Source organism: Schistocerca nitens, chromosome 6 (genome assembly GCF_023898315.1).
Source record: "Schistocerca nitens isolate TAMUIC-IGC-003100 chromosome 6, iqSchNite1.1, whole genome shotgun sequence".
NCBI lineage: Eukaryota > Metazoa > Arthropoda > Insecta > Orthoptera > Acrididae > Schistocerca > Schistocerca nitens.
Window position 1 is genome coordinate 557,650,070 of NC_064619.1, and position 27,026 is coordinate 557,677,095.

Genomic DNA, 27,026 nt, shown 5'->3' on the forward strand with positions numbered 1-27,026 from the left:
TGTCAGAGTAGATGTGTAAGAGCAATTGTGGCATAAAGAAGGGGACGGTTCCTGGATATTACGGTGTTTCATTAGAAAAAGTTGAGGTTGGATAAAAGTTATCCGAAATGAACCTCATATAATTTTTAACAAAATATCTATGAAGAAAAGTGGTTCCCCAGTTCTTTTTCACAAGAAAGGAGACTGGTAAGAGATAAAATACAGTAAAACCTCAACAATTCAGAATAATTGGGGAGAGCAAATTATTGGGAGTCTCAATTATAGAAATGTTTTCTAAAATAAGTATCTGAAGCTATAATAAGGAATATAATAAACAGTGTATGTAATCATGAGATAAAAAACTAGTTGAGCTGTCTTTTCTGCTGACCTGTGTATTGTCAGGGATGAACTTACAAAACAAAGCAGTTTCATCTCTGTTGTAGACCTATGCCAAAGACAAATTTCCCTCTTCTAAAACAGGCACTTGCAACATCTGCACTTAAACTTTCCTAACACATTTTTTTCTGCCACAGATATTGTGCACATTACATGGTCTGACAAACCATTCAGTGGTGGCCTTAAAACCTGTTCGAACCATTTTATCTACAAGTCTTCCCAATGCAACCTACAGTTCATCTTACAGGAATAATGACAGAGAGGTTTTGCTTGTGCCAGGTGAACAGAGCAACATCAATGATGGTCTGTTTTGATCCAGTTTTCTGTTTTCATTTGTCAGTTAATCTGTCTTGTTATCGCTCAATGTCTGAATCTTTACTGTGATTTTCTTTAACATCAAAAAAATATGCTGTCACTTCTGTGCTAACACACTCAGAAGTACTGACTTCAGCTTTATCAGGCACTTTCATTTTATCTTCTAAACTCAATGATTTATGTTTACTCTTGGTTACTGTATTGTACTATATGACCCATTGATTCACTTTTAAGCCATCACAGAGACAGAATTTAGCACAACTCTTCATGTGGACTGCAAAAAATGAACTAAGTAGGCATTCACTTTGTTGTGTGCTTGTGACCAACAATGACACATAATGTTATCATTATCAGCCAAGGGTGAACTGAATGAGAAGGGAGAGGATGCATTCAACAATGTACAATGAATTTCTTGTGCAGCACATTGACCATGAAGTTTCAGGGTCTGCAACTGTAGTAATGTTTTGGGAACAAATAACAGCACCAGCTGCAACTTTATTTTCTACCACCACCACTTATTTCAGACACCAAAGACATTTTCATGTGGTTATGAGCCTAGGGTTGTGGAGATACACAGACAAGGGTCTGGTAGTGTATATACACTGATCAGCCAGAACATTATGACCACCAACCTACTGTCGATAAAAAACTGTCCATGTGACAGCAGCATCTTTTGCTGAGGAATTACTGCTGGTCAAACACACACACACACACACACATACACACACACACACACACACTCACGGTGCTTGTATTATCAGTGAGTATCTTGTCCATGTGTAGAATGGGGAATATTATGAAAATGGAATGTGGAATATTATGAAAAGGATAGTTGCTACTCACTTTATATTGGAGATGCTGAGTCACAGATAGGCACAACAAAAAGACTGTCACAAAATGAGCTTTCAGCCAACAAGGCCTTTGTTGAAAAAAGGCAACAGATGCGCGCGCGCCTACACACACATACACACACACACACACACACACACATACGCAAATGCAACTCAGACACACACACATGACCACAGTCTCTAACAGGTCTGGCCTCTGCTGCCAGAGACTGTTGTCATGTGAGTGTGAGTTGCATTTGGGCGTGTGCGTGTGTGTGTGTGGGGGGGGGGGGGGGAGATATGGGGGGGGGGGAGGGCATTTTGTGACAGTCTTTTTGTTGTGCCTACCTGTGACTCAGCATCTCCGCCATATGGTGAGTAGTAACTAACCTTTTCATAATATTGTTATATTCCATCCTGATTTTCCATTGTTTGATTTTGTAGAACTGGGAAAGCATGAAATCTATATGAGTTTGACCGAGAGCAGACAGTGATGGCCCAGAGGCTTGGCAGGAGTATTTCAGAAACTGTACAAGTTGTCAGGTGTTCAAGAAGAGCTGTGGTGATTGTCTTCAACATGTGGTGAAACCATGTCCAGACATCGTGGGGTTGGGCAGCCACCCCTCATTACAGATGTCAGACATCGTACACCGCGCAGACTACTAAAACAGGACAGAAGGTGAACTGTGGTGGAACTAGCACCAGACTTTAATGCTTGGCAGAGTACAAGTGCGTCTGAACACAAAGTGCACTGAAGCACTGGACACTTAACAATGGGCCTCCACAGCTGATAACCCATGCATGTGCCAATGTTAACACCACAACATTGGCAACTATGACTGAAATGGGCACATGACCATCAGCACTGAACACTGGCACAATGGCAGAGCATTTTGTGGTCTGATGAATTCCAATACCTTCTTCATCATGCTGACAGGAGGGCACATATCCATCATCTTCCAGGGGAACAGCTCCTTGACACATGTACTGCAGGATGGAGACAAGCTGGCAGTGCTCCTTATGCTGTGGGGAACACCCACATGGGCATCCATTCATCTACTAAAGCTCATGCAAGGCACGATGACAGCTAAGGGATATTGCACACTTATTGGAGATCGCGTACACACCCTCACAACAATCATGTTTCTCGACGGCAGTGGCATTTATCAGTAAGATAAAGCACCATGTCACAAGGCCAGAAGTGTGATGGAGTGGTTCGAGGAACATATTGGTGAGTTACAATTGATGTGCTGGCCCCCCAACTCACCAGATCTGAACCCAATCGAATATATCTGTGATCCACAGATTTGTTTATATATTGGTAATTATGGGTAAAGATATGAGGAATGAAGTGGTAGGTCTAGATACAGGTAGGCATTGAGAAAGTAGTGTTTTACAGTACCAAGGTCACAACCATGGGGATGCTGTTGTATAGGAAGGCAGTGCCAACAGCCGTGAGCAGGGATTCCTACAGAGATGGGATGGAGATTATTGAGATACAGTAAAGGAAGTGTTTCTGTCTTTGACATATGAAGCAAGCTGTAAGTGATGGTCTGAAACTGCTGGTAATAAAACCTAAGATACTATGTGTGGGGTAACCAGCTGTAATGGGACATTTAGTGTTGATAAGTTAACAATTTTGGAAACCATGTAGGAGTTGGGTTGTGTAGAGCAGGACTGAAATTTCTGTAAAATTAAGGTTTCTGGTGAGTAGGTTGGAAACAGTGTACTGGGTTGGTTTGAGTTCTGGGTTTTGTGGGATGTCAGGAGGAAGAGGAGAATGTGGCAATTTGTTGACTAATGAATATGAATGTGAGTGAAATGAAAAGCTGGTAGTAACATACTGGTCTCTATTTATAATACTAGCAGGATTGCACACGTCCCAGAAGTGTGCCAGATGGATAGAGAGACTAAACCATGACTCACCCATCAACAGAAATCTGTTCCACTGCTCCTGGGCAACAGTGAGTAAGACATGTGGACACTAAGCACATGATTTCCTTGTATGAAGAGAATGCACATGCTGAGTTGTCAAATGTATATAACAACCTCTTAAATCTGATGATGCACAATTTAGTGGAAGATGTGTAATATGAAAACTTCCACAGGGTGTTTTGAAAGGACAGCAATCATGCTGCTTGGTCATGTTTGGGCACTTAAAACAAGAGAAAAAATCTTGGTACTGGGTTGTAGATTGTAGTCACCTCTGTAAGTATTGCTGTTGAATGTTTCCTCCCTTATGAAATTTTCTCCATAGCCAACATTTGATGCTACTGGCAACATTTGAGCTTTGCAGCACCTCAAAATTACTCATCATTGGAGACCAATGTTACAAAAGATATATCTTGACACAATATTTTCTACTGCATGTGCATAACAAGTAAAATTTTATCATTTGCTATCCTCCTTGGTATTACAATTTTAAAGGCCAGCAGTGACTTATTTTTCTGGTCTGTCTTTTTTCACAGTTCAAGTCTTTTACCATTGTTATCCTTGCATTCAAATGTTAGTAACTAAATTCTGTTTTAACTTTCAGTTAATCTTATGTACTTGACACTGTTCTTCATGAACCATTATTCTTGTAGTGTCCTCCCTATACTACTAACAAAATTTCCTGGAAATTTTTCCTCTGTTTTTTGGATTTGTTTATACTAGCTATAAGGTAATAAATATTCTGAAAGTTTACCATTTATCAAGTTTCATGTGTCTATTGACTATCTCAGTTATTTCTTCTTCTTTTTCTTCACTTATGTATTAGGCAAAGTGCCTGTTATGGTACTCCATGTCTTGTACTGTCTTCCTACATTTCTTCTTCCAGTGCATTTATAATTGAGAGACTTTACCAGGAAACTTTCTCCACCTATATAGTCTGTTATGTTCCTTCCAGTTTCTCATATTTTCCTTGAATTTTTTTTATTTAGATTATATATATGTTTCCTTATATCTTCTTCCCTTTTTAGATCTTCCCTTGTTCATCCTTCCACACTTCTTAGCAATCTCACTTTTTGAGCCTGTATTCTACTTTTTTGGCATCTTGTTGTTACCCATGCTTTGCTTCCATAAATAACGGTTGGTACTGCTATTTTTTTAAAATAAAACTTCAGCTTGGTTTCTCTCCTGGCTTTGTTCCGCAATTTTTAATGATAGTACAACATATGGAAGTAAATTTATTTAATTTTTGATCTTTTATGGTTATATTCATAACCAATGACACACTTTAGATATTTAAAATGTTTTACTCACTCCAAGATTTTATTATTCAAGACTATTTTAGAACTTACTGGTAGTCTGCCCTGAAATCCATCACTTTCATTTATCTACCAGCAATGTTAGGTTGCAATCTGAGGTTATCTACTGCAACTTATAGACTCTCATCTGAAGGTCATTTTCCTTCTCTGTAATCAGATTTAGGTCATATGCATATAAAATTAAATTTAGTCTAGTGTCACAATCTAAAAAAACTCCATTTATGTTCAACATTTTTCATTTGCTGATTATATCCTCCCCACTCCACCAAGAGTGTCTTTCCACTGTCCACCTAACTTTCGTAACCTCTTGGTTCATCCCTATGAAATCCCAAAACCATCTTCCCTACCCTCTAGCTCCTACCCTTGTAACCGCCCCCAGTGTAAAACCTGTCGCATGCACCCTCCCACCACCACCTACTCCAGTCCTGTAACCCAGAAGGTGTACACGATCAAAGGCAGAGCCACGTGTGACAGCACCCACGTGATTTACCAACTGACCTGCCTACACTGTGAAGCCTTCTATGTGGGAATGACCAGCAACAAACTGTCCATTCGCATGAAGGGACACAGGCAGACAGTGTTTGTTGGTAATGAGGATCACCCTGTGGCTAAACATGCCTTGGTGCATGGCCAGCACATCTTGGCACAGTGTTACACTGTCCAGGTTATCTGGTTACTTCCCTCTGACACCAACCTATCAGAACTCCGGAGATGGGAACTTGCCCTTCAATATATCCTCTCTTCCGGTTACCCACCAAGCCTCAACCTCCGCTAATTTCAAGTTGCCGCCGCTCATACCTCACCTGTCATTCAATAACATCTTTGCCTCTGTACTTCCGCCTCGACTGACATCTGTACCCAAACTCTTTGCCTTTACATATGTCTGCTTGTGTCTGTATATGTGCGGATGGATATGTGTGTGTGTGCGAGTGTATACCTGTCCCTTTTTCACCCCAAGGTAAATCTTTCCGCTCCCGGGATTGGAATGACTCCTTACCCTCTCCCTTAAAACCCACATCCTTTCGTCTTTCCCTCTCCTTCCTTCTTTCCTGATGAAGCAACCTTGGTTCGCGAAAGCTCAAAATTGTGTGTGTGTTTGTGTTTGTTATTGTTTCTATCAACATACCAATGCTTTTGTTTGGTAAGTTACAGAATCTTTGTTTTCAGATATATTTTTCCCACGTGGAATGTTTCCCTCTATTATATGAAAAATGTTGAACACACACACACACACACACACACACAGGGTGTTCAAAAAAATTGTGTCAAATACTTTGAGAAGTGGTAGTACTCACTGAAATAAGAAAAATATGTTCAATAAAAATGGGTCCGAAAATGCACATTTCCCAAGATAAACACTTTTTTATAGGAAGGGCTGCACAATGCCTGGTTGGGGATATTAACATAGTCATTGGATTAGTGTTCCATGAAATGTGTTGGCAGGGTATTATGATATCTTGATCTCAGTACTCTACCTAGCATTAGGTGGTCTGCAGCCAGCTGTGTGGTTTGAGTCGTTTTGTAGGTTATTTTAATTTTTGTCATGTTTGTGTGACTTATTGTACAGTACTGTCAATGCTGGGTTTGTATCATGGTGTTTTACCTTCTTCCAGACACAGATTCACTTATGTGTTTACTGTTATTGCACTGTTTGTACATAAAGATGGTGGAGTACATTTACATTTTCTCTCTTCCACCACTTGTCAGCAGTGGAAGCCTACTATTCAACAAGTGAAATGGCAGATATGATATTCTGTGGTTTAACAAATGGACATAGCCAGCAAGCCCGTGGCCCCTACACTGAAAAATATCTAAAGCACAAAGTGCCCTCTGATTAGCTGTTTGGCAGACTTTTACCAGTGTCTGAGGGACACAGGTACCCTTGCACTTGGGAAGACTGACAGTGGAAGACCCTGCACAGTCCACAGGACTGACATGGAGGAGCATGTTCTACATCCAGTGGAAGAAACCCCGGGGACCAGTGAGCAATGATCAGCAGCAGCAGGAGACATGCTACATGCTACCACAAAGGTTAACTGTGGCACATTATCTGGACTTTGTCATTAACGTTTTGCCTACCTTGCTGGAGGCTATGCCATTTCAGCAATGAATACAAATGTGGTTCATGCAAGATGGTGCATCAGCAAATTTTTGTCACACTGTGCACAAATATCTGACACAGACATTTCAGGACCACTGGGCTGGTCAGGGAGGTTCCACACCTTGGCCTGTTCATTCCCCAGACCTCAGTCCCCTAAACTTTTGGTTACGGGAACACTTCAAGGAATTGGTCTACACCATACCAATTCAGCATATGCAGACATACAGGGTCACTTGCATGCCAGCAAGTACATCAACAACCAGATATACTTCAAAAGGTGCATCATTGCTTATTCTGGAGGGCAGAGGAGTGCATTGTCATGAATGGACACCATGTTGAACACTTCCCATAAACACATGTTTATTACAGACAGTATGCATTTCTGGGCCCATGTTCATTGGACTTATTTCAGAAAGTACGCATTTTCAGATCCATGTTTATTGGATTTATTTTTCTTGTTTCTATGAGTACTACCACCTCTCAAAGTATTTGTCACTTTTTTATACACCCCATATACATATACATACATACAGTTTTCTCAGTGTGTTAGAGAAACACAGCAATGCTTGTCATAGTCCTTTGTTTGTGTTCATTGGCTTTTTGTTATATTTCCCATATCTACAATAATTTCAGTGTTTCTGTATAGACTCTTACTATTATTTACGTGTCCACCTGCCTAGCTGGGTGGTACCATGCTCGTCTCCCATGCAAGTGGGCATGGGTTCGATTCCTGGTCGGGTTGTAAATTTTCTCCGCTCGGGGACTGGTTGTTGTGCTGTCCTCATCACCATTTCATCCTCATCACCAGCGTTCAAGTGGTCCAATGTGGTGTCAAATGAAATAAGACTTGCACTTGGCGGTTGAACTTCCATGAATAGGGGCCTCCTGGCCAACGATGCCATGCGCTCATTTCCATTTCCATTATTTATGAGATGAGATGGATAACCTCATTCAGCAATGATATTCAATAGCATTTCTCTATTCACATTATCAAATGGTTTCTTAAAAGCCACAAAAGTAAGTTGGGTTCTCTGTTGAACACTCATCTCTTTTTTATAACTTGTTGCAGTGTGAAAATGTTGTCATTAGTTGATCATCCTTTTCTAAAACTTGCTAGTTCTTCAGATATCAGCTTTTCCATGATACTTTTGTCTCATATTCAGGATTTTGCCATATAACGTGCAGGCGGAATTCAGGAGGCTTATACCTCAATAGTTACTAAATTTATTGTTATCACCCCTTTTAAAGATAGTTATTACTTTGGCTCTCAGTCAGTCTCAAACATTGATTAAATATGTGAAGAACTCTTGGATGTAGAAATAATCACCATATTTCCACAGTTCCATATCAATGTCATCTGAATCACTGGCTTTCCTGTTTTTTTTTTTTTGCAGCACTTAGAGCTTCTATCAGTCCTCTCCAATATCATCCACACCTTATGTATCATTCACTTCAGATAATGTCTGAATTAAAGTATCATCATACCACAACCTTTTATAATGAATTTCGTATCCATTCTCTCCTATATTAACACACACATGGTCATTTTCTTGTCTTTTGATTGATTTCATCACTTTATAAGCAACAGTCAGTCTGCTCTGCATAGCTGATAAAGCATTCCTGATTCTAAATGCACTTTCTGAGTTATGAATTTTGCATTATCTCTCTTCTATTTATATTTTCCATTAGTGGGATTATTCATGTATGTCTTGAAAGCTTCTTGTTTTTCTTTAATTGTTGTTTACATCTCTGCCATCCAAATCTTTTCTCCTCTATGTTTCCTGTATTTTCCTTTCTTTCCCAGAACCTCATTAGTTATGCTCAACACAGCTGCTTTTAAGTTTCTCCATTTTTCTTCTTAGTCTTCTACCATTTCTAAATTTGCTAATGTTTTTGTCATCCACTTTTGGTAGAAATCTCTTTGCTACTATTTTCCAAAAGATAAACTTTAAGAACTTGTTCTCCCTTTTGATACCTAACCAGTTTTCTCCATTTTGAATAGATGTGAATTATGGACACCAATAAGAAGTGATCTGGCCCAGTATCCACTCCTTGATAAACTCTAGTCTCTCTAACCTGCCCAGCAAATCTGTCATTTCTTCTTCTTCTTCTATTTCTTCTTCTTCTTCTTCTCCTTCTTCTTATTTCTGACAGGCCAACTACCTAAGGAAAATGACATTCAACTATTGTGTTTGGAGTGGGCTTTGTTATTTGCCCAGTATATATCGTCAACACTTAGTTATTTCAGTATTGGTAATCAATTATTTTGCATTTATTTATCCTTGATATTTAATGTGGATATTTTTTTACTTTGTAATTATAATGAAACAAATATACAAGCTAAAAACTAATACCTGATCCCACTTGTCATGTATGATGATGGAGCATGATGATCTGTAGCAAATGTTCAGTTCTCTATAATACACAAATAAGTATGTACTGTATAAGCATGAGTTTTATTTTTCTCTCTTTACCTTCGTAGAGACGGAGCTCCAGGAAGCTCAATGGTCACAAATAAATTTTCTGTTGACTGGGACACATATCTGTCTGGCAACAGAAGCTATATCATAGCCTACATTGATGGTCGAGGATCTGGAAATAAAGGAAGTGATATGCTGTATGAAATTTATAAGAACCTTGGAAATAAGGAAGTAATTGATCAGATATATGTGGTAAGGTAAATAAATGTTATCATTTATCTTTCCTGCTTCAAAAATTATTCATCTTAAAATTTTGAACTTCTATAGATATAATTTCTTCTAGCATGATCTGATTTTGTCCCATAAAATATTTTGCATAAAGTTATTCTACAAGAATGTACCATCTATTTCAACGAAAGGTTTGCACACTGTTGCAAAGTAATTAACATTTTAAGGGAGTAGGGCTCCAATGTCTGACTGACAATCTACATTTTGGTTATCTTGGGTTTCGAAACAAGAAGAGAATAGAAGCTTTTGAAATATGGTGCTATAGAAGAATGCCAAAGATGAGGTGGGAAGACTGAATAACTGAGGGGGTACTGAATCAAAAAGAGGACAAAAAGAAACTGATGGCCCAGCTTAAGAAGGGATGGGTTGACAGGGCACATCCTGAGGAACTGTCAATTTGTTAATGGATGGAAGTGTGTGGGGGTAAAAACTGTAAAGGGACACTAATGCTTGAATACATTAATCAGGTTCAAATAAATGTAAGATACATTAGTTATGCAGAGATGAAGAGGCTCACACAAGAATAGCAGTGAGAGCTGCATCAAACCAGTCTTTGGACTGAAGGCCACAACAACAACAGGGTTTCCATTTTCTCAATACCTGTTTTCACAAATGTGGTTTCTTTTCCAGACATGACAATCACATACTCTATGAACCAAAAAAAATCTATCTTTGGTGCAAAGTAAGCTGATCCTCAAATTATCAACTTACTTCTCAAAGAGTTTAACAGCTTAATAAACAATGAATGCATTTTCTAAAGAAATCCTTGTCAGTTTCAGTTGTAGCACTCTTTCTACTCTATTTAGCTGTTTTTGCATGACAACCTAACAAAGGCAGGACAGTTTTGTTATGGGAACAAAAGGTGTTGGTATGGCTCTCTTCCAAAAATGGGATGGATGAGGACACAATAACTTCTTTATTAGTTCATTCTACTTAGCTCCATCATGTAACGGTAAGAAGTGGCTACAGACAGGCATGAGAATGAACACAAAGAAGCCTTTAATTAATCCATCCAACTCATACAGTCATTCAAACGCATTTCTGGATTCATGCAATCTTCTGGCATTGTAGCAGCAGGTGTAGCAATGGCTAGAGGCACAGGGAGGCAAGCTCGTTATAGAGCGGTATGGTGACTTGGTGTGCTGACTCGATAGAAACAGTGCAAACACTAGGTGTGGCTCTGCTATGACACAGCACAATGCACCCAGCAGCATCTTCTGTCTTCTACTCTGTGGTAGGCAGCAGCATCCCAGTGGCACAGCAATGGCATTGTCTAGAGACAAAGTCTGAACAGAGAGCTGTAGAGCAGGGGTGCATGGCTGGTGGCTGCCCGAGCCTAGCAAACAGGTAGAGATCCATGGATCATGGTGCAGAGGTCCATGGATCATGGTCAAGTAGCCTGTAGAGTTTCAGTGATGGCTCCAGGGCTGCATCAGTAGACTCCTAGCCATAACTGACACATGACATGCACCATGTGCTGATTATGACATAGCTGAACCAGGATTTAAGGGCATCTACTCAGCAAGGACTTTGCAGAAGAGTGGAGTTTGTGTGTCACTGGAGAAAATTCGGGAACAGGGTCAGTGACTGGCATCCACTTCCTGTCAGGTGTTATAGCAAGAATAAACATGATTTATGGAACACAGTACTTTACAGATCCAACGTAAGATACAATGAAGTATATGTTGTGTGTAGCACTGAAAACATTGAATGGAAAACAGCAATACAGATTACAGAATAGGCTAAGCACTCACATGTGATCACTTGAATAATACTGCTTCTTTGGCAGCTCACAAGAGAATGCCATGGGGCTGACCCACGTGGCCTCTATAAATGCGCCTGTGAACTGTATGGACATGCAATCTCTGAAATTGAACATGTTATGAGTGAAGGTATATCATCAGGTATTGGTGTGTCAAACGGCAAAACCTTCCTGGAGGCTGATCAATGTTCAGGGCCATCAGCAAGTGGAAATGTGATGAAGGAAACAAGCACACAGTGAGGGTGTACTTCCATCAGCAGGACATTGGCCATGGCTGCTGGCCTTCCAAATACGGCACTTGCACTGGCTGTAGGTTAAGCTGTTACAACTCATTGCATATATATCTGCCCTCATATTTTGCTGAAATGCAGATGCTGGTTTATTTACAATTATTTACACTTCACATTTCCTCCTCGGCTCATTATCTCAATTTGTTATTTGTCCTGTTGACTGTTATGAATAATACTGCACAACTGAAAAATACTTAACATATATCCACATTGCTGTTGCATGTAATGAAACTGCTCAGACTGTTAAGAAACTGTGTGGGCAGCATAGTTGGACTGAAAAGGCCCATGACATATAAAAAAGCATGCCTTATTGTGAATAAAATTAAGGTACCATAGTTTAACTGTCTGTTAACAGACCTTTTGGTGAGATTCATGTAACATAAACTGCAGAAAGCAACTGCAAACTCAGCTCTTATTATCTAATATTTTGCTTCACATTACAGGTTACTATAAAGCATTATATGTTTAACATGTCTGCATTTAGCTGTCTTATTTATGTTCCTTGTTTCTTACTACATTAAAAGGTGCACAGCTTTTTCAAATTTTTGAGAACTTCAAACACTTTTGAGTATCAAAAAGCATGTTTAGCAGAAACCTCTCCATGGCTGAAGACTTTCTCCAGTACATAAAGTCAAATGAGTTTAGTATGATCTGGCTCTGCTTATATATTAGACCACATGTTTTATTATTTCTATGGAACATGTTGACTACTGATCATACAAAACTACTTCAAAAACTTGGTTCATGTGGTCAATGTAATGAAACTATTCTCACCTAAGTCATATTAAATCAAGTTATATCTTTTATGCTCTTTTAGTAATTATCAAGGCAGGTGCTGTTATCATATAAACTGTGTTCTTAATCTCAAGGAGTCTGGAACTTATTGGCAGGATAAAACTGATTGCTGGATGAGACTTGAACCTGGGACATTTGTCTCTCACAGAAGTGCTCTGCCAACTGAGCATCCAAGCACTGCTCATGACCTATTGCCTACCTAGTGTGACTAGTGCCCCTGGAAGAAAGTGTTAGTCCTGTTAGGTATGCATGACAACATATGAAAATTTTGAAAGGTAGAATATGAGATGCTGGTGGAAGTAAAGCTGTGAGAGGTGGTCATGAATAGTGCTTGGAGAGCTCAGTCAACAGCGTACTTGCCCATGAAAGCCAAAGGTCCCAGGTATGAGTTCAGTCTAGCACACAATTTTAACCTTCCAGGAAGCTTCAAATCAGTGCACACGCCACTGCAGAGTGAAAATTCATCTGGAAATGAGGAGCATGCTTAAAACACCTGAAGACATGCTAATTTACATTTTCTCTGGATCTCTAAATAATTATTGATGAATACTTGGACATTGAGGGAAAAATTGAGTGCAGAAAATTGTGTAATTTTTTAATATAGATTGTATTTTATTGGTCCTGTTGTCTACATAGCAGCTTATGCATAAGACATTGGACAAGTCAAGTTATAAATATACAGGCTGAAAGTAATTTCAAGGCATACATATTTAAGCTTACAATAATACACTTTACACGTAAGTATTTATATAACACATTTCATAAATTTAAATATTCTTCAACGGAGTAAAAGCAGTGATGCTGTAAATATGACTTTAGAGATTTTCCAAATGTATTGACCTCAGTGATAGCTTTTATGTTTTCAGGTAGTTTGTTATAAAGCTTAACTCCCATGTGAAAAGTACCTTTTTGGCACAGTGCTGTGCTGATTTGAGTCATATGTAAGTTTCTGTTTTGTCTGGTAAAGTGCTCATGTATATCACAGTTTTTTTGTAGTCTCTGGTCCTTGCCTATTACATTTAATTTAAAGAACAGAAGGGTTTCCATAATGTATACACACGGTAATGGGAGAATACCAGATTTCTTAAACAGGGGTTTACAAGAGTCTCTAGGCTTGCACCCAAACAAGATTCTAATGGCCCTTTTTTGTAGTTTAAAAGTGCTATTAGCTATTTTAGAGTTTCCCCAGAAGGTGACCCCATATCTAAGACGAGAATGAAAGTACGCATGATATGCATTCAATACTGTTTTCTCACTACAGCATGATTTTAATGAACAAAGAAGATAACATGTTTTGCTCAGTTCTGCATTGAGATATTCAATATGCTCATTCCATCTGATGTTACTCTGCAGCCAAAGTCCTAAGAATTTGGTTTCAGTACTGTTACCAACTGGTTCGTCATTTATAGAGACTGATGGGATAAACATGTCCTTGTTAGGAACGTTGTGGAATTTTAGAGCAACGGTTTTCTTACTGTTTATTACAAGCTGATTACTCTGTGCCCAGCTACTAAGTTGTTTCGTGACCGTGTTTACTGTCTGCTGTAACTGTTCATCGTCGTCTCCTTTTAGTAGAATCTTGGTGTCATCTGCAAATATGATTGATTTGTGTGCATCAATATTTAAGCTTAGATCATTTATGTACAGAAGAAACAGAAGGGGTCCCAATACGGATCCTTGGGGTACACCACATTTTATTTGTTTATAGTCAGATAAGTGATTGGATACAGTTTTTAGTTCAATATTTGTGTGCTTGACGCACACTGCCTGCATACGATTTGTCAGGAAGGACCTGATCCACTTGTTGGACAGACCTCAAATACCATATCTTTCTAGCTTTGATAGCAGAATTTTATGGTCCACCATGTCAAAAGCTTTTGACAAGTCAATAAAGACTCCTATTGTTTCCTTTTTTTTGTCCATCAGGTTTAGGATGGAATTGATGCACTCATAGACAGCAGTTGTCGTTGACCTCTTATTTCTGAATCCATGTTGTTCATTACATAGGATGCTGTTTTTATTTATAAATTTCATAAGTTTCTCATACATAACTTTTTCCAGTACTTTAGAGATGCAGGAGGAAATTGTGATGGGTCTGTAGTTATTTAATTTGTCTTTATCCCCTTTTTTATATACAGGAATAACTTTTGATGTTTTTAACACATCAGGGAAAGTGCCTGCCTGAAGTGAGCAGTCGCATAAATGTGTGAGTACTTCAATTAGGTTTGATGCGCTCTTCTTTAACATTGTTGCAGGTATACCATCAATACCTGCCAATTTGGAATTTTTTAGTCCTTTTATTGCTTTAGCTACTTCATCTTGTGAAACAGAACTGATGTACATTGATCCCCTACATGCACTTTTTTTATATTCATTTGCCTGGATGCTCTTAAAGTTTGATTGTAATATATTTTCAGCAACACCTGTGAAAAAATTGTTAAATGTGTTGGCTACTTTTAATGGGTTTGTTACTTTTTTATTTTTATGTGATAGTGTTATATTTTTCCAAGGTTGTCTGTATTCTCCACATTCTTTTTTTATAACACCCCACATAGCCTTTTATTTATTAGCTGAATTATAAATGATTTCATCATTGTGCATTATTTTTGCTGCTTTTATTACTTTTCTTAATATTTTGGAGTATTTTTTATAGTATGCGCGTACTACAGGTGAGGAATTTTTTGAGTTACATATTTCATGAAGTAGTCTTTTCTTCTGGCATGAAACCCTTATTCCCTTTGTGATCCAGCTGTTTGTTCTAGAGTTTCCCCGTATGGTTAATGTTTTCAGTGGGAATGCAAGTTCAAAGAAATGGGTTAATGTATCAATGAAAGTGTTGAATTTTTCATTTATATCGTTCATTTTGTACACTCCTAGCCATTTTTCTTTCTGTAATAAGTTGTTGAAATAGTTCACATTATGCTGATTATAGCTTCGATATGCTGTTCTAAAAGACATGTTGTTAATAATACTGCCTTCTACTTTTATGCTTAATATTTGAGCAAGATGATCACTAAAACCTGCATTGAAAATTTTTAGTGAGGTGTTGTGTAAACTCTTCTTTACTAGAAACTGATCAAGAGCTGTTTGACAAGTTTCTGATACTCGGGTAGCTGCTTTTACTTCAGCCTTTAAATTGTAGGACGTTGCAAGGTTCAAAATGGTCGTCTCCCTATTTCCACTATTCGTGAGGAAGTCAATATTGAAGTCACCACAGATTATCAATTCACAATCCATTTTATTTACTTTATTTAGCAATGACTCCATTTTGTTTAAGAAAAGTTCAACATTCCCGGATGGTGATCGGTAAACTGTAGCAATAACCAGGTTGAACTGAGTAATTTTTATAGCTGCAATTTCATAATCCTTTTCGACATTTGCCCTAGTTAAGTCAGGTAGTGTAATAAAATCTACATTATCCTTTGTGTAAATTGCTACCCCACCCCGCTTGCTGTTTTTCCTGCAGTAGTAAGCAGCCAAGATAAATTTGTTTATTTTCGTATTCTGGATTAATTCTGGGTTAAGCCAGTGCTCAGAAATGCATAACACTGAGATATCATTAAGTTCATGTGTTAATAGAACGTTAATTTCATCGATCTTATTACGCAGGGATTGCACATTATGGTGATAAATTTTTAGTTCGGGCGTATTCACGATTTGGTAATTGGGAATCATATTTACAGCATCACATACCTCTAGTTTAAATTAGGAACGTCAGCAGTGTTGTATTTTCATTCTTCTTTCTTGTTTATTTTGGTTTCCTCGCTGTTGTAAGGATGTTCAGGAAGCTGATAAATTGTTCTATCCCTTACAAGTCTTTCTTTGATTATTTCACTAACACGATCACAAACAAATCTTTTCCCTTCATAGTTCAAATGCATTCCATGCTTCGTGTGCAGATTTCCATGCAGCTTGCTTATATCCAGTACATCGCACTTAGTGTATTGAGAACACAGTTTCCTTATTTTAATGTTTGTTTTCCAAATTTCTTTGTTTACACACGAACTATAAATCAGATCATGTGAATATGGCATTTTAGATTATGCAGAATTAATGTAGTCACACTAATAGATTTTGCTGTATCTTTACACTTCACCATTATTTATCGTTCAAAGTAATTTCACAAAAAATAACTAAAAACATATACTGATATACAATATTTTTCCATTACAGATACCTACAAAGTCAATATAAATTCATTGACAGAAGAAGAATTGCTATATGGGGACAAAACTATGGAGGATATGTTACTGCAATGGCATTAATGAAGGATCATCAAAATATTTTTAAGTGTGGAATATCTGTGGCTCCTATCACAGATTGGATGCACTATGGTAAGTATTCACATTACTGAAGATCAAGATGAAGTACAATCTGTTAAGTTATGCCACAAAGTGTGTTACTGAGTGAGTTGGTGCAGTGGTTAGCATACTGGACTCATATTCAGGAGGATGACGGTTCAAACCCGCATCCAGCCATCCAGATTCAGGTTTTTCATGGTTTCCCGAAAATCACTCCACACAAATGCCGGAACAGTTCCTTTGAAATAGCATCACTGATTTCCTTCTCCATCCTTGAGACAGTCAAAACTAGTGCTCCTTCTCTAATTATCTTGATATTGAAGGGACATTAAACTCGATCTTCCTTTCTTCCTTCTAAAAAGCAAATTCTGAAGACCTAGAAATATTTAATGACAACATGATTCTTTTAGGAGTTCTCACTCAAATTCAGTCGGAATTTCTGTAATGCTGCTATGAAATAAATCATCAAATGTTGTGCAGCTCTTATTGAACTTTCTCAGTGTTTCGAAACTGACATAGATACCAGACAAAAATCAAACATTGGTAAATCCAGGATGGAATGTGACAATATTAGAGAAGGAAAGTTGCTACTCACCAGATAGCAGAGATGCTGAGTCGTGATAGGCACAACAAAAAGATTCACACAATTATAGCTTTCGGCCATAGATACCAGGCACATGAACATAATTCAAAAATGTTACATACAAGGATCTAGGAAGTTGCTTCCTTTATAATGTATCATAATGACCACTCTCCAGTGTACCATATTGTAAACTGAACTCTGGCATTTGTCCTTCTCACTATAAGATTCGAACGACCATTCTGCATATCACTCTGATGGCTGCATCATAATATTTACACAATATCACTGATTCTAGTTACTAGTGACTGATACAATACAGATGAATTTTCTCTACTTAAACACATTATTTACTATTTTCTTGTAATTAAAGAGGGTTGCAAGTTAATGGGCTACTGATTAATGTGCAGATCCTCTGGAAGTCGCAAATTCTCTAGAGAGACTGCATTTCTATAAATGAGAGTAAACAAGCTTAGAGAGCTGTTGGCATTATCAAAAATGTCATTTTGGTGTATTGTAAATGGCAGCAGTCTTCTTAGGCTTCTTTAAGTAACACTTTTGCTTCTAATGACAAATCTCTGCTCAAAATAATATACCAGGTTCTTAAATTTTTTTATGTTGCATCAAATTGAATTTTACTTGACAAAACACAGTCAAATTCACATAACAGAGTGATTCAGATGGTTTGTACATGGTCCCTTGGTTTCAGGTCTCTGCAGACAGAGTAGCCGATTAAGATTCAGGAAAGTACGAGGGTCACTCCAAAAGAAATGCACACTATTTTTGTAAAAATACAGTTTTCATTCTGCATGTAGAAAGTTTTACAGTGTGTAGATACATCCTTCCCACTTGTTTCCAAACTTAGTTCAACCTGTTCCCGTGAGTGGCACCATCACAGCATGTCTTCAAGATGGCTGCTACACTTGATGTTCATCAGAAGCAACGTGCTGTCATAGAATCCCTGTGCTGTGAAAACGAGCCAGTGGGAAACATCCACAAGAGGTTCAAAAAGGTGTACGGAGATGCTACTGTCGATCACAGTACAGTTAGTCGGTGGGCAAGCAGGTTACGTGATGAAAGAAGGGACGGCAAAATTGAGGATTGTCCTCGCAGTGGCAAGCCTCATGCTGCACACACTCCTAACAGTGTGCAGAGAGTTAACGAATTAGTGACTGCTGACAGACACATCACAGTGAATGAATTGTCATGCTACGTTGGGATAGGGGAAGGAAGTGTTTGCAGAATACTGAAAGTGTTTGCATTAAAAAAGGTTTGTGCCAGGTGGGTTCCCAGGATGTTGACAGTGGCTCACAAAGAAACAAGAAAAATGGTATGCAGCAAACTTTTGGAACAGTACGAGAATGGTGGAGATGAATTTCTTGGAAGAATTGTGAAAGGTGATGAAACATGGCTCCATCATTTTTCACCAAAGACGAAGAGTCAATCAATGGAGTGGCATCATGCAAATTAACCCAAGAAAAAAAAATTCAAAACTACACCTTCTGCTGGAAAAGTTATGGCTATGGTGTTTTTCGATCCGGAAGGACTCTTGCTTGTGGACATCATGCCAAGTGGAACCCCCATAAATTCTGATGTATTCTACACTCAGTTACAAAATAATGCTCAGACAATGTGTCTGTCATTCTGCACATCAATCCTATTATTCATCTCAAAAACAGAAATTATTTACAGTCTCTTTGTCTCATAAGTTACTTTTATAGGGAACAATATGGGATAAATAGCATAGAGTAGGCACTGAGTATCAGACAGGCACAGACACAGATGAGGGTCCTTGTGTGTGTGTGTGTGTGTGTGTGTGGTTTTTTTCAGATGCAGGACTTAGGCTGATAGCTAATAACATCAAGCAATCTTCTTTCAATGTTCTTGTTTGCCACTCAATACCTCCCCTATGTGCAAATGGCAATCTGTCTCAATTGATATTGCAGTAATCCATCCCAGCTTTTCCACTGTTTGTGATGACAGCAATTACAACTGGAGCCGTTCTGCTCCATAGTGGGAACAAAATTCAGAAAGGTAGTAGCCAGTACTGGTCTAAGGTGAGGGAGGCACACAAATGTGACAAGGTAGTTATCTGAACAGGTGCACAGTTTGCAAACCAATGAACGCAATTGCGAGAAGGAAGAGAAAGATGGATATACATAACTGTGTGGTATAAAGCACTTCACTGTAGGATTCTCAGCCATGTTTGTGCAATTTTTTCATTCTACTCATTTAAGTATTCTGACTTAAACAGAGGAACTAACAAAAGTAATTGACCAAATAAAAGTCCAAGCATTCAACAGCAGTTTATCATATATCTGTGTTACAAGAATAAAGTTTTTTAAGCACTCTCATGTATTCCAGTTATAGTAAAAGTTATTTGCCCTAGTCCATTATTTCTTTTTTCTTTTCCTACAACTGTTAATCTTTCATCTCTGCCTGATATGGTTTCTTTTTCTTTAAGTATATTTATAGATTTACTCATATAAATAAAATAGAAAGAAACATTCCACATGGGAAAAATATATTAAAAACAAAGATTCCATGACTTACCAAAAGGGAAAGTGCTGGTAGATAGACACAATAAAAAAAAACACACAAACACACACACAAAATTTCAAGCTTTTGCAACCAACGGTTGCTTCGTCAGGAAAGAGGGAAGGAGAGGGAAGGACGAAAGGATGTGGGTTTTAAGGGAGAGGGTAAGGAGTCATCCACACATATGGATAGATATGTGTGTGTGTGTGTGTGTGTGTGTGTGTGTGTGTGTGTGTGTGTGTGCGAGTGTATACCTGTCCTTTTTTCCCCCTAAGGTAAGTCTTTCCGCTCCCGGGATTGGAATGACTCCTTACCCTCTCCCTTAAAACCCACATCCTTTCGTCTTTCCCTATCCCTCCCTGTTTCCTGACGAAGCAACCGCTGGTTGTGAAAGCTTGAAATTTTGTGTGTGTGTTTTTTTTATTGTGTCTATCTACCAGCGCTTTCCCGTTTGGTAAGTCATGGAATCTTTGTTTTTAATATATAGATTTACTCATTCATTCTTGTTTTTGTACTGACCCTGTGGCTTATTTATATCTATATTCTGCCCTTCAAGATCGCCCTCTTTACTCAGTTGTCTTCATATAGCACTTTATCAGCTACCATGAAATCCTATTTTCAGTTATGAGAAACTGTATTTGCTGTTTTATAGGGTTTTATATCTCTGGTTTTTCTCTTGTGTAATGGTTCTGAGTGATGTGTCATTTACTCTAGTATATTTACATTATTTTTTCTTTCTTCTGTTTCCTACTTTGGCTTGCAGTTCATTATGTTATCTAAATTTCTTTTGGATGTTTAAAAACACACATTTCTCTGACACGCATTGATTTAATTAACTAGTGAAATGCAGTTCCCAAGATTACAACATGACAAAAACGTAATGTTTTAGATTAATTTAAAAAATCTTACTAAACAACAGGAATTCATTTTCAGATTCCATATATACTGAACGTTTCATGGGACATCCAAAGAACGAAGAAGTGAGTCATTATGTAGACTCTGGTTTAGCCAACAAAGTTGAGAATTTGCGGTACAAAAGATTTTTGTTAATTCATGGAACATTAAATGATGTTGTGCATTATGAACAATCCATGATGTTGCTCAGAGCTCTGCAGCAGAATGACATACAATTCCAACAGCAAGTGAGTTGTACATGTTAAGCATACATACGGCTATCACATTACATTGGTAACACCACAGGTGTGGTGAGCATGCACATCATTATCTGTTTTAAAGATATGCAAATTATTATTAACAAATGAAACAGTCTTTAGAATGTATACACATAATTTGTGTAATATTCCGTTCTTGGAAGATTGTCTTGGTAGGTGTATATGGTGGCAACCTTGTCATTAATTAGACAATTCATTTTTTGGTTGACAAATATTTTCTTGTGTTTAGAGCCACAGAATGGGATGCCAAGAGGGATGAATGAGTTAACTAAAGCAAAGTACACATTTTAAATAGTAGTCATGTTACATCTTTGACTGAGAACTCTAAAGGCATAGCACAGGTCACTCATTTTGCACAGATTTATTTCTTTGAATATTCCATTAGTGTGTTGTCCATCCACAGCCCAATAAATGTAGTCTCACTGACCTGTTTAGTAACTTTCCTGTCTATGACCATGATAAATTATCTGTGATGTTTACTAAAATATATTTTTTGAATGGTGCATGACTGTCTCTAAGAGTTCAAGAAAAATAAAGAAATTTACTGCTTTTATGCAAACTTTATTTTACAGTAATTGTGCAAAGATAAAACAAGAAATTAGAATTACATATTAATACCTTCAGCTGCTGACGGGTGTTGATATACGTATATCAATGGGGCCAGGTGAAAATGTGTGCTGCGACCAGGACTCGAACCCGGAATCTCCTGCTTACATGGCAGACACTCTATCCATCTGAGCCACCGAGGATAGTGCGACTGCAGGGACTATCTCGCACATGCTTCCCGCTAGACCCACATTCTCACCTTATAGATCCACACACTACATTCATAGTGTCCCTACCCCGCACACTCATTACTCATGAAGACATTCTTACCAAGTCTCGTAAGAGTTCAGGTAATATGTGTGCATCTGCACAGAAGAGGAAGGAATGTCATGGCCGGTATTGCCAGAACTATATACTTATATGGATATGGTGTCTGTTCTTTTGGATATGTCTGAAAGAACAGACACCATATCCATATAAGTATATAGTTCTGCCAATACCAGCCATGATCTTCCTTCCTCTTCTGTGTGGATGCACACACATTACCCAAACTCTTATGGGACTTGGTAAGAATGTCTTCCACAAGTAATGAGTGTATTGGGTAGGGACACTACAAATGTAGTGTGTGGACCTATAAGGCGAGAATGTGGGTCTCGCGGGAAGCGTTCACGAGATCATCCCTGCAGTCGCATTATCCTCTATGCCCTCAGTGGCTCAGATGGATAGAGCATCTGCCATGTAAGCAGGAGATCCCGGGTTCGAGTCCCAGTCGGGGCACACATTTTCACCTGCCCCTGTTGATATATATCAATGCCTGTCAGCAGCTGAAGGTATTAATATATAATTCTAATTTCATTCTAGATGGCTGGAGGTCATCAATGGTGTCTGTTCTTTCAGACATGTCCAAAAGAACAGACACCATACCCATCTAAGTATAAAGCAAGAAATATTTCACTAATTAACTTTCTTTTACAGCAACTGCATAAATATATAACAAGAAATATTTCACTAACGAATTACCAGAAACCAATAACTCTTCTACATTTTTCTTACTGTTATCATCATCGCTTAATGAAGCCCTTTTACTCTTTACTCTGACATGTCATTATTGCTCTGCTATTGTATACTTATATTCTCTTTTCTTGGTGTTTATGTGCCTCCTACTAGATTAGTAGTAATTCTTAACTTGAAATCTCATTGCTGTTTTCCTAATTTATTTATAGTTCTGTTGAGGTCAGTACATGACTCCATGGTGGCAAAGAACTCAGTCATTCACATGTCAGAAGGTGGTACTGCTTCCTTGCTGGGACGTGGGTTTCAGAGGTGGTGATGGCTGGAACTGCTTGGGAAGTCATTACTGAAACATTCCTGTTTACAATAGTCTTTATTTACTTCAGTACAGACACAGAATTACAACAGGTGGGAGATTGTTACCACTCAATCACATTGGTGACTGTTGGGTCACTGAACACCATAGTCAACAACAGTCAACTTGGAAACAGCACAACACATACTTGTGGTGTTGGGCAGTGGCATCAGGGAAACAGCCCTGAAGTTTGTCAGATGCTGCTTGTAGCAGCCTGTCTAAGTTTTGGTCACCATGTACCATATCGGGATGGAAAGTGTTCATACTGTAGCATCAAACCTGACCAAAGATGAAGAGATATGCCTGCACTGGCCAGTGATCAGTGATGATGAAAGCCTTCAGGCACTGCTCTGTGGCAACAGAGACTGGGGTATTCCACAGCCCAGGCTCGACCATGTGAGCGACTAGGGCAAAGAATTCAGTCATTCACATGTCAGAAGGTGGTGCTGCTTCCTTGCTGGGAAGCCTGTCAGCAGAAGGAGACCCAGCAGTGTGAAGGGACTGAGTCATCTGTACACAGTCTCCTGCTCAGACAGTCACCCGCTCCTACTAGAAACAAAATCCTTGGTATGTGACTGGCTACTTCATCTTGTTCCACAGTCGTCTCCTAGAATTCAGCAGCTGAAAGAGACAGAAGTGTCTGGCATAGCTTACCCACCTCAATATGGCCATGTGCAGAGAACGTTGGCAAGCACCTGTGAATGAGGGTCTGGTTTGGGGGATGTTTATGTGAGTCTGCTGGCCAGCACTACTTCAGCAGAAGTACCCCTGCACCAGAAGAGATAATGGACTGTAACAGCGAGGTATCACCATTGGGCAGTGATGACTTCATTTTTTCCACTTTCCTTGTTCAGTCAGGTCCTGAAGGAGCCTAGTCACAGCTCTAGTATCACTCAATTTCACCCTTCAGAGGTGCTGGCTAGCTTCTTCCATTTCATCAGCTTTCTGAGTATGCATTCATTTGCCCTCAGTATAACTTATTGTGAAATGGTGTCTCAGCTTCAGGCTGATGCTCACTTGCCTCTGTATTACATCATATTTCTGAGTGTTGCAAGAGCTGTTCATTGTAACCGACAGAGCCATAGTGCAACACTTCTCTTTCTTCAGGAAATTCAGTCCAGATTTGGACCAGTTTATGTTTCTGGAGACAAATATCTTAACACACATTTTACAAATCTGTACTATTATATAAAGTAAAGCTGTCTTCAATGTTGTCACCACAAATTTCAAAAAGCACTTGACCAATATACTTCAAATTTTTTCACAATACTCTAATGAACAATTGGATGGACCTAGACTATACATTTGAAATATATGTTACATGTAAATATATATAATGTAAACAATATAATAGAGGGAAACATTCCACGTGGGAAAAATATATCTAAAAACAAAGATGATGTGACTTACCGAACGAAAGCGCTGGCAGGTCGATAGACACACAAACAAACACAAACACACACACAAAATTCAAGCTTTCGCAACAAACTGTTGCCTCATCAGGAAAGAGGGGAAGGAGAGGGAAAGACAAAAGGATGAGGGTTTTAAGGGAGAGGGTAAGGAGTCATTCCAATCCCGGGAGCGGAAAGACTTACCTTAGGGGGAAAAAAGGACAGGTATACACTCGCGCACACACACACACACATATCCATCCACACATATACAAACTCACCTCACCGTCTGCTTAAATTCCTTAGCTTGTTGTGAGCTTTAGTAATCACGTACTGTAAGCCCATCAGTTCCTATAAAGTAGAGTTCGTATTCGTGCTTTACATTCTGAACTCTTATTGTTAGCAAAACATTTTGTTTTGTACCTGCATCTGTCGGTGTACAATACTCAGTATTTACGTTTATTAGTGCCATTTAGATTCGGTACATTTAAGATAGCAGTTTTTATAGTTTTGAAATGATAATTAAATAGACACCCTAGCTGCAAGCAGGCGTTGATACACTTCATTGGGGACATGTTGAAAATGTGTGCCCCGACCGGGACTCGAACCCGGGATCTCCTGCTTACATGGCAGACACTCTATCCATCTGAGCCACCGCGGGCACAGAGGATAGTGCGTCTGCAGGGACTTATCCCTTGCAAGGGATTGGAATGACTCATTACCCTCTCCCTTAAAACCCACATCCTTTCGTATTTCCCTCTCCTTCCCCTCTTTCCTGATGAGGCAAGGGATAAGTCCCTGCAGACACACTATCCTCTGTGCCCGCGGTGGCTCAGATGGATAGAGCGTCTGCCATGTAAGCAGGAGATCCCGGGTTCGAGTCCCGGTCGGGGCACACATTTTCAACATGTCCCCAATGAAGTGTATCAACGCCTGCTTGCAGCTAGGGTGTCTATTTAATTATCATTTCATTTCGAGCAAAGCTGCATGGTCATCGACAGTAACTGTTCTTTCGGGAACAGATACTACCGTCATATATAGTTTTATAGTTTTATTAGGTCACTTTCATGTGTACGTGAACACTTGTTTAAATTACAAATATGAGGGATGATCGGTAGGTGCAGCTCACCATAGGTCGCTGTTTAATTCATTAATAATATTCACTAGATAGCCCCTAGCAGTTTACTGTAGGTCACTGTCTTATTCTTTAGTATTCACTTAATAGCCCCTAGCAGGAAAATAAGCACCAGAACTAGCTTCTACCATAGATTTTTATTTTCCTTGTTGAGTGTCCTTTCTGCCAGCTAGAGAGTAGCTATTGACCTTCTGTGGCAGTAGGTTTCCTTAAGATTTTTTTATAGTAAATCAGTTATTAGCTAGATGGATAGGGACTGTGTCTGTTGTGTGCAGATGCAGGAGGAGTTGGCCACAGTCCAAACACAGCTGGAAGCTTTGTTGGCCACAGTCAACAAGCTCCAGAGTGCCACCTTGAGGTGCAGTGAGGATGGGGTGCCTGAGGTAGCCTCTGCTGTACGAGATGTGCAGGGGGGGATGTCACAGTTCTCTGTCACTGAGCCGACCTCAGGTGCAACTGAGCCAGTGGGCCCACACTCCCCTCAGTGTGGGTGGCGGACTGTGTCGAGGTCTCGAGCCTCAAGGTGAAGGCTGCATGGGGGGACGCACGCTCTTGCCAAATCCCATGCACTTTGCTAATAGATTCAGTGCGCTATCTGATATTTGGGGGTGGGGGGATGGGTGGGGGGTGGGAGTGGGGGTGGGAGAGACTGAGCAAGATCAGAATGCACCTTCTGCCAGGACAGTGGCCGCTCCTTCAGCAAGGTCTGGACAGGCACGTGGGGGTAGGGGTTTTTTAGATACTGGGAGCTCTAATGTTAGGCAGGTCACGGAGCCCCTCAGGAACATAGCGGCTAGGGTGGGGAAGAAGTCCAGCGTTCACTTGGTGTGCTTGGCAGAAGGTCTTGCCCAGGATGAGGAAGAGGCTCTTCTGGCGGCTATCGAGCGTGCGGAGTGCAGCCATCTGCAGATTGTTGCACATGTCGGCACGAACGATGCCTGTCGTTGGGGTTCTGAGGAAATCCTTGGGTCCTTTCGAGGGCTGGCTAAATCGGCGAAGGCGGCCTCTATCTCTCGAAGAGTGGAAGCCAAGCTTACAATCTGCAGCATTGTACCCAGGGTGGACCGGGGTCCTCTGGTTTGGAATTGAGCGGGGAATCTAAACCAGAGGCTACGTCAACTCTGTGATGAAAATGGTTGTAGATTCCTTGACCTACGTATGGGTTGGAAGGTTGTAGGACGCCCCTCGATAGATCAGGGCAAAACTACACACAAGAAGCAGCCACACGGGTAGCACAGTACTTGTGGTGTGCACAAAGTTTTTTTTAGATTAGGTCTCTCCCCATGGGAAACAAACCGTTGGCCTAAAAAATTATCAGTTCATGTCACTGATGTGGGTCTGCCAACTGTAAAAATTGTTAGTTCACCTAAACATGTCATTCCAAAGGATTGAAATATGCTTAATCTCATGTTCTACATCTACATCTACATCTACATCCATACTCCGCAAGCCACCTGACGGTGTGTGGCGGAGGGTGCCTTGAGTACCTCTATCGGTTCTCCCTTCTATTCCAGTCTCGTATCGTTTGCGGAAAGAAGGATTGTCAGTATGCCTCTCTGTGGGCTCTAATCTC

At 39.5% G+C, this 27,026-nt stretch overlaps 1 protein-coding gene and 1 non-coding gene across 3 annotated transcripts in view; both read left to right on the top strand.

Annotated features, from left to right (window-relative positions):
• The window catches only part of LOC126262304 (venom dipeptidyl peptidase 4-like), a 181,015-nt gene that overhangs the window by 140,299 nt on the left and 13,690 nt on the right, over positions 1-27,026 (top strand). For both annotated transcript variants that reach the window (XM_049958841.1, XM_049958840.1), the window contains exons 14-16: positions 9,352-9,546; positions 16,598-16,758; positions 20,777-20,985. In XM_049958841.1, coding sequence (XP_049814798.1) covers positions 9,352-9,546; positions 16,598-16,758; positions 20,777-20,985 — 565 coding nt within the window. The remainder of the gene's footprint in view (positions 1-9,351; positions 9,547-16,597; positions 16,759-20,776; positions 20,986-27,026) is intronic.
• Trnat-ugu (transfer RNA threonine (anticodon UGU)) lies at positions 25,139-25,213 on the top strand. The gene has a single exon. It is a non-coding gene; the product is annotated as a tRNA-Thr (tRNA).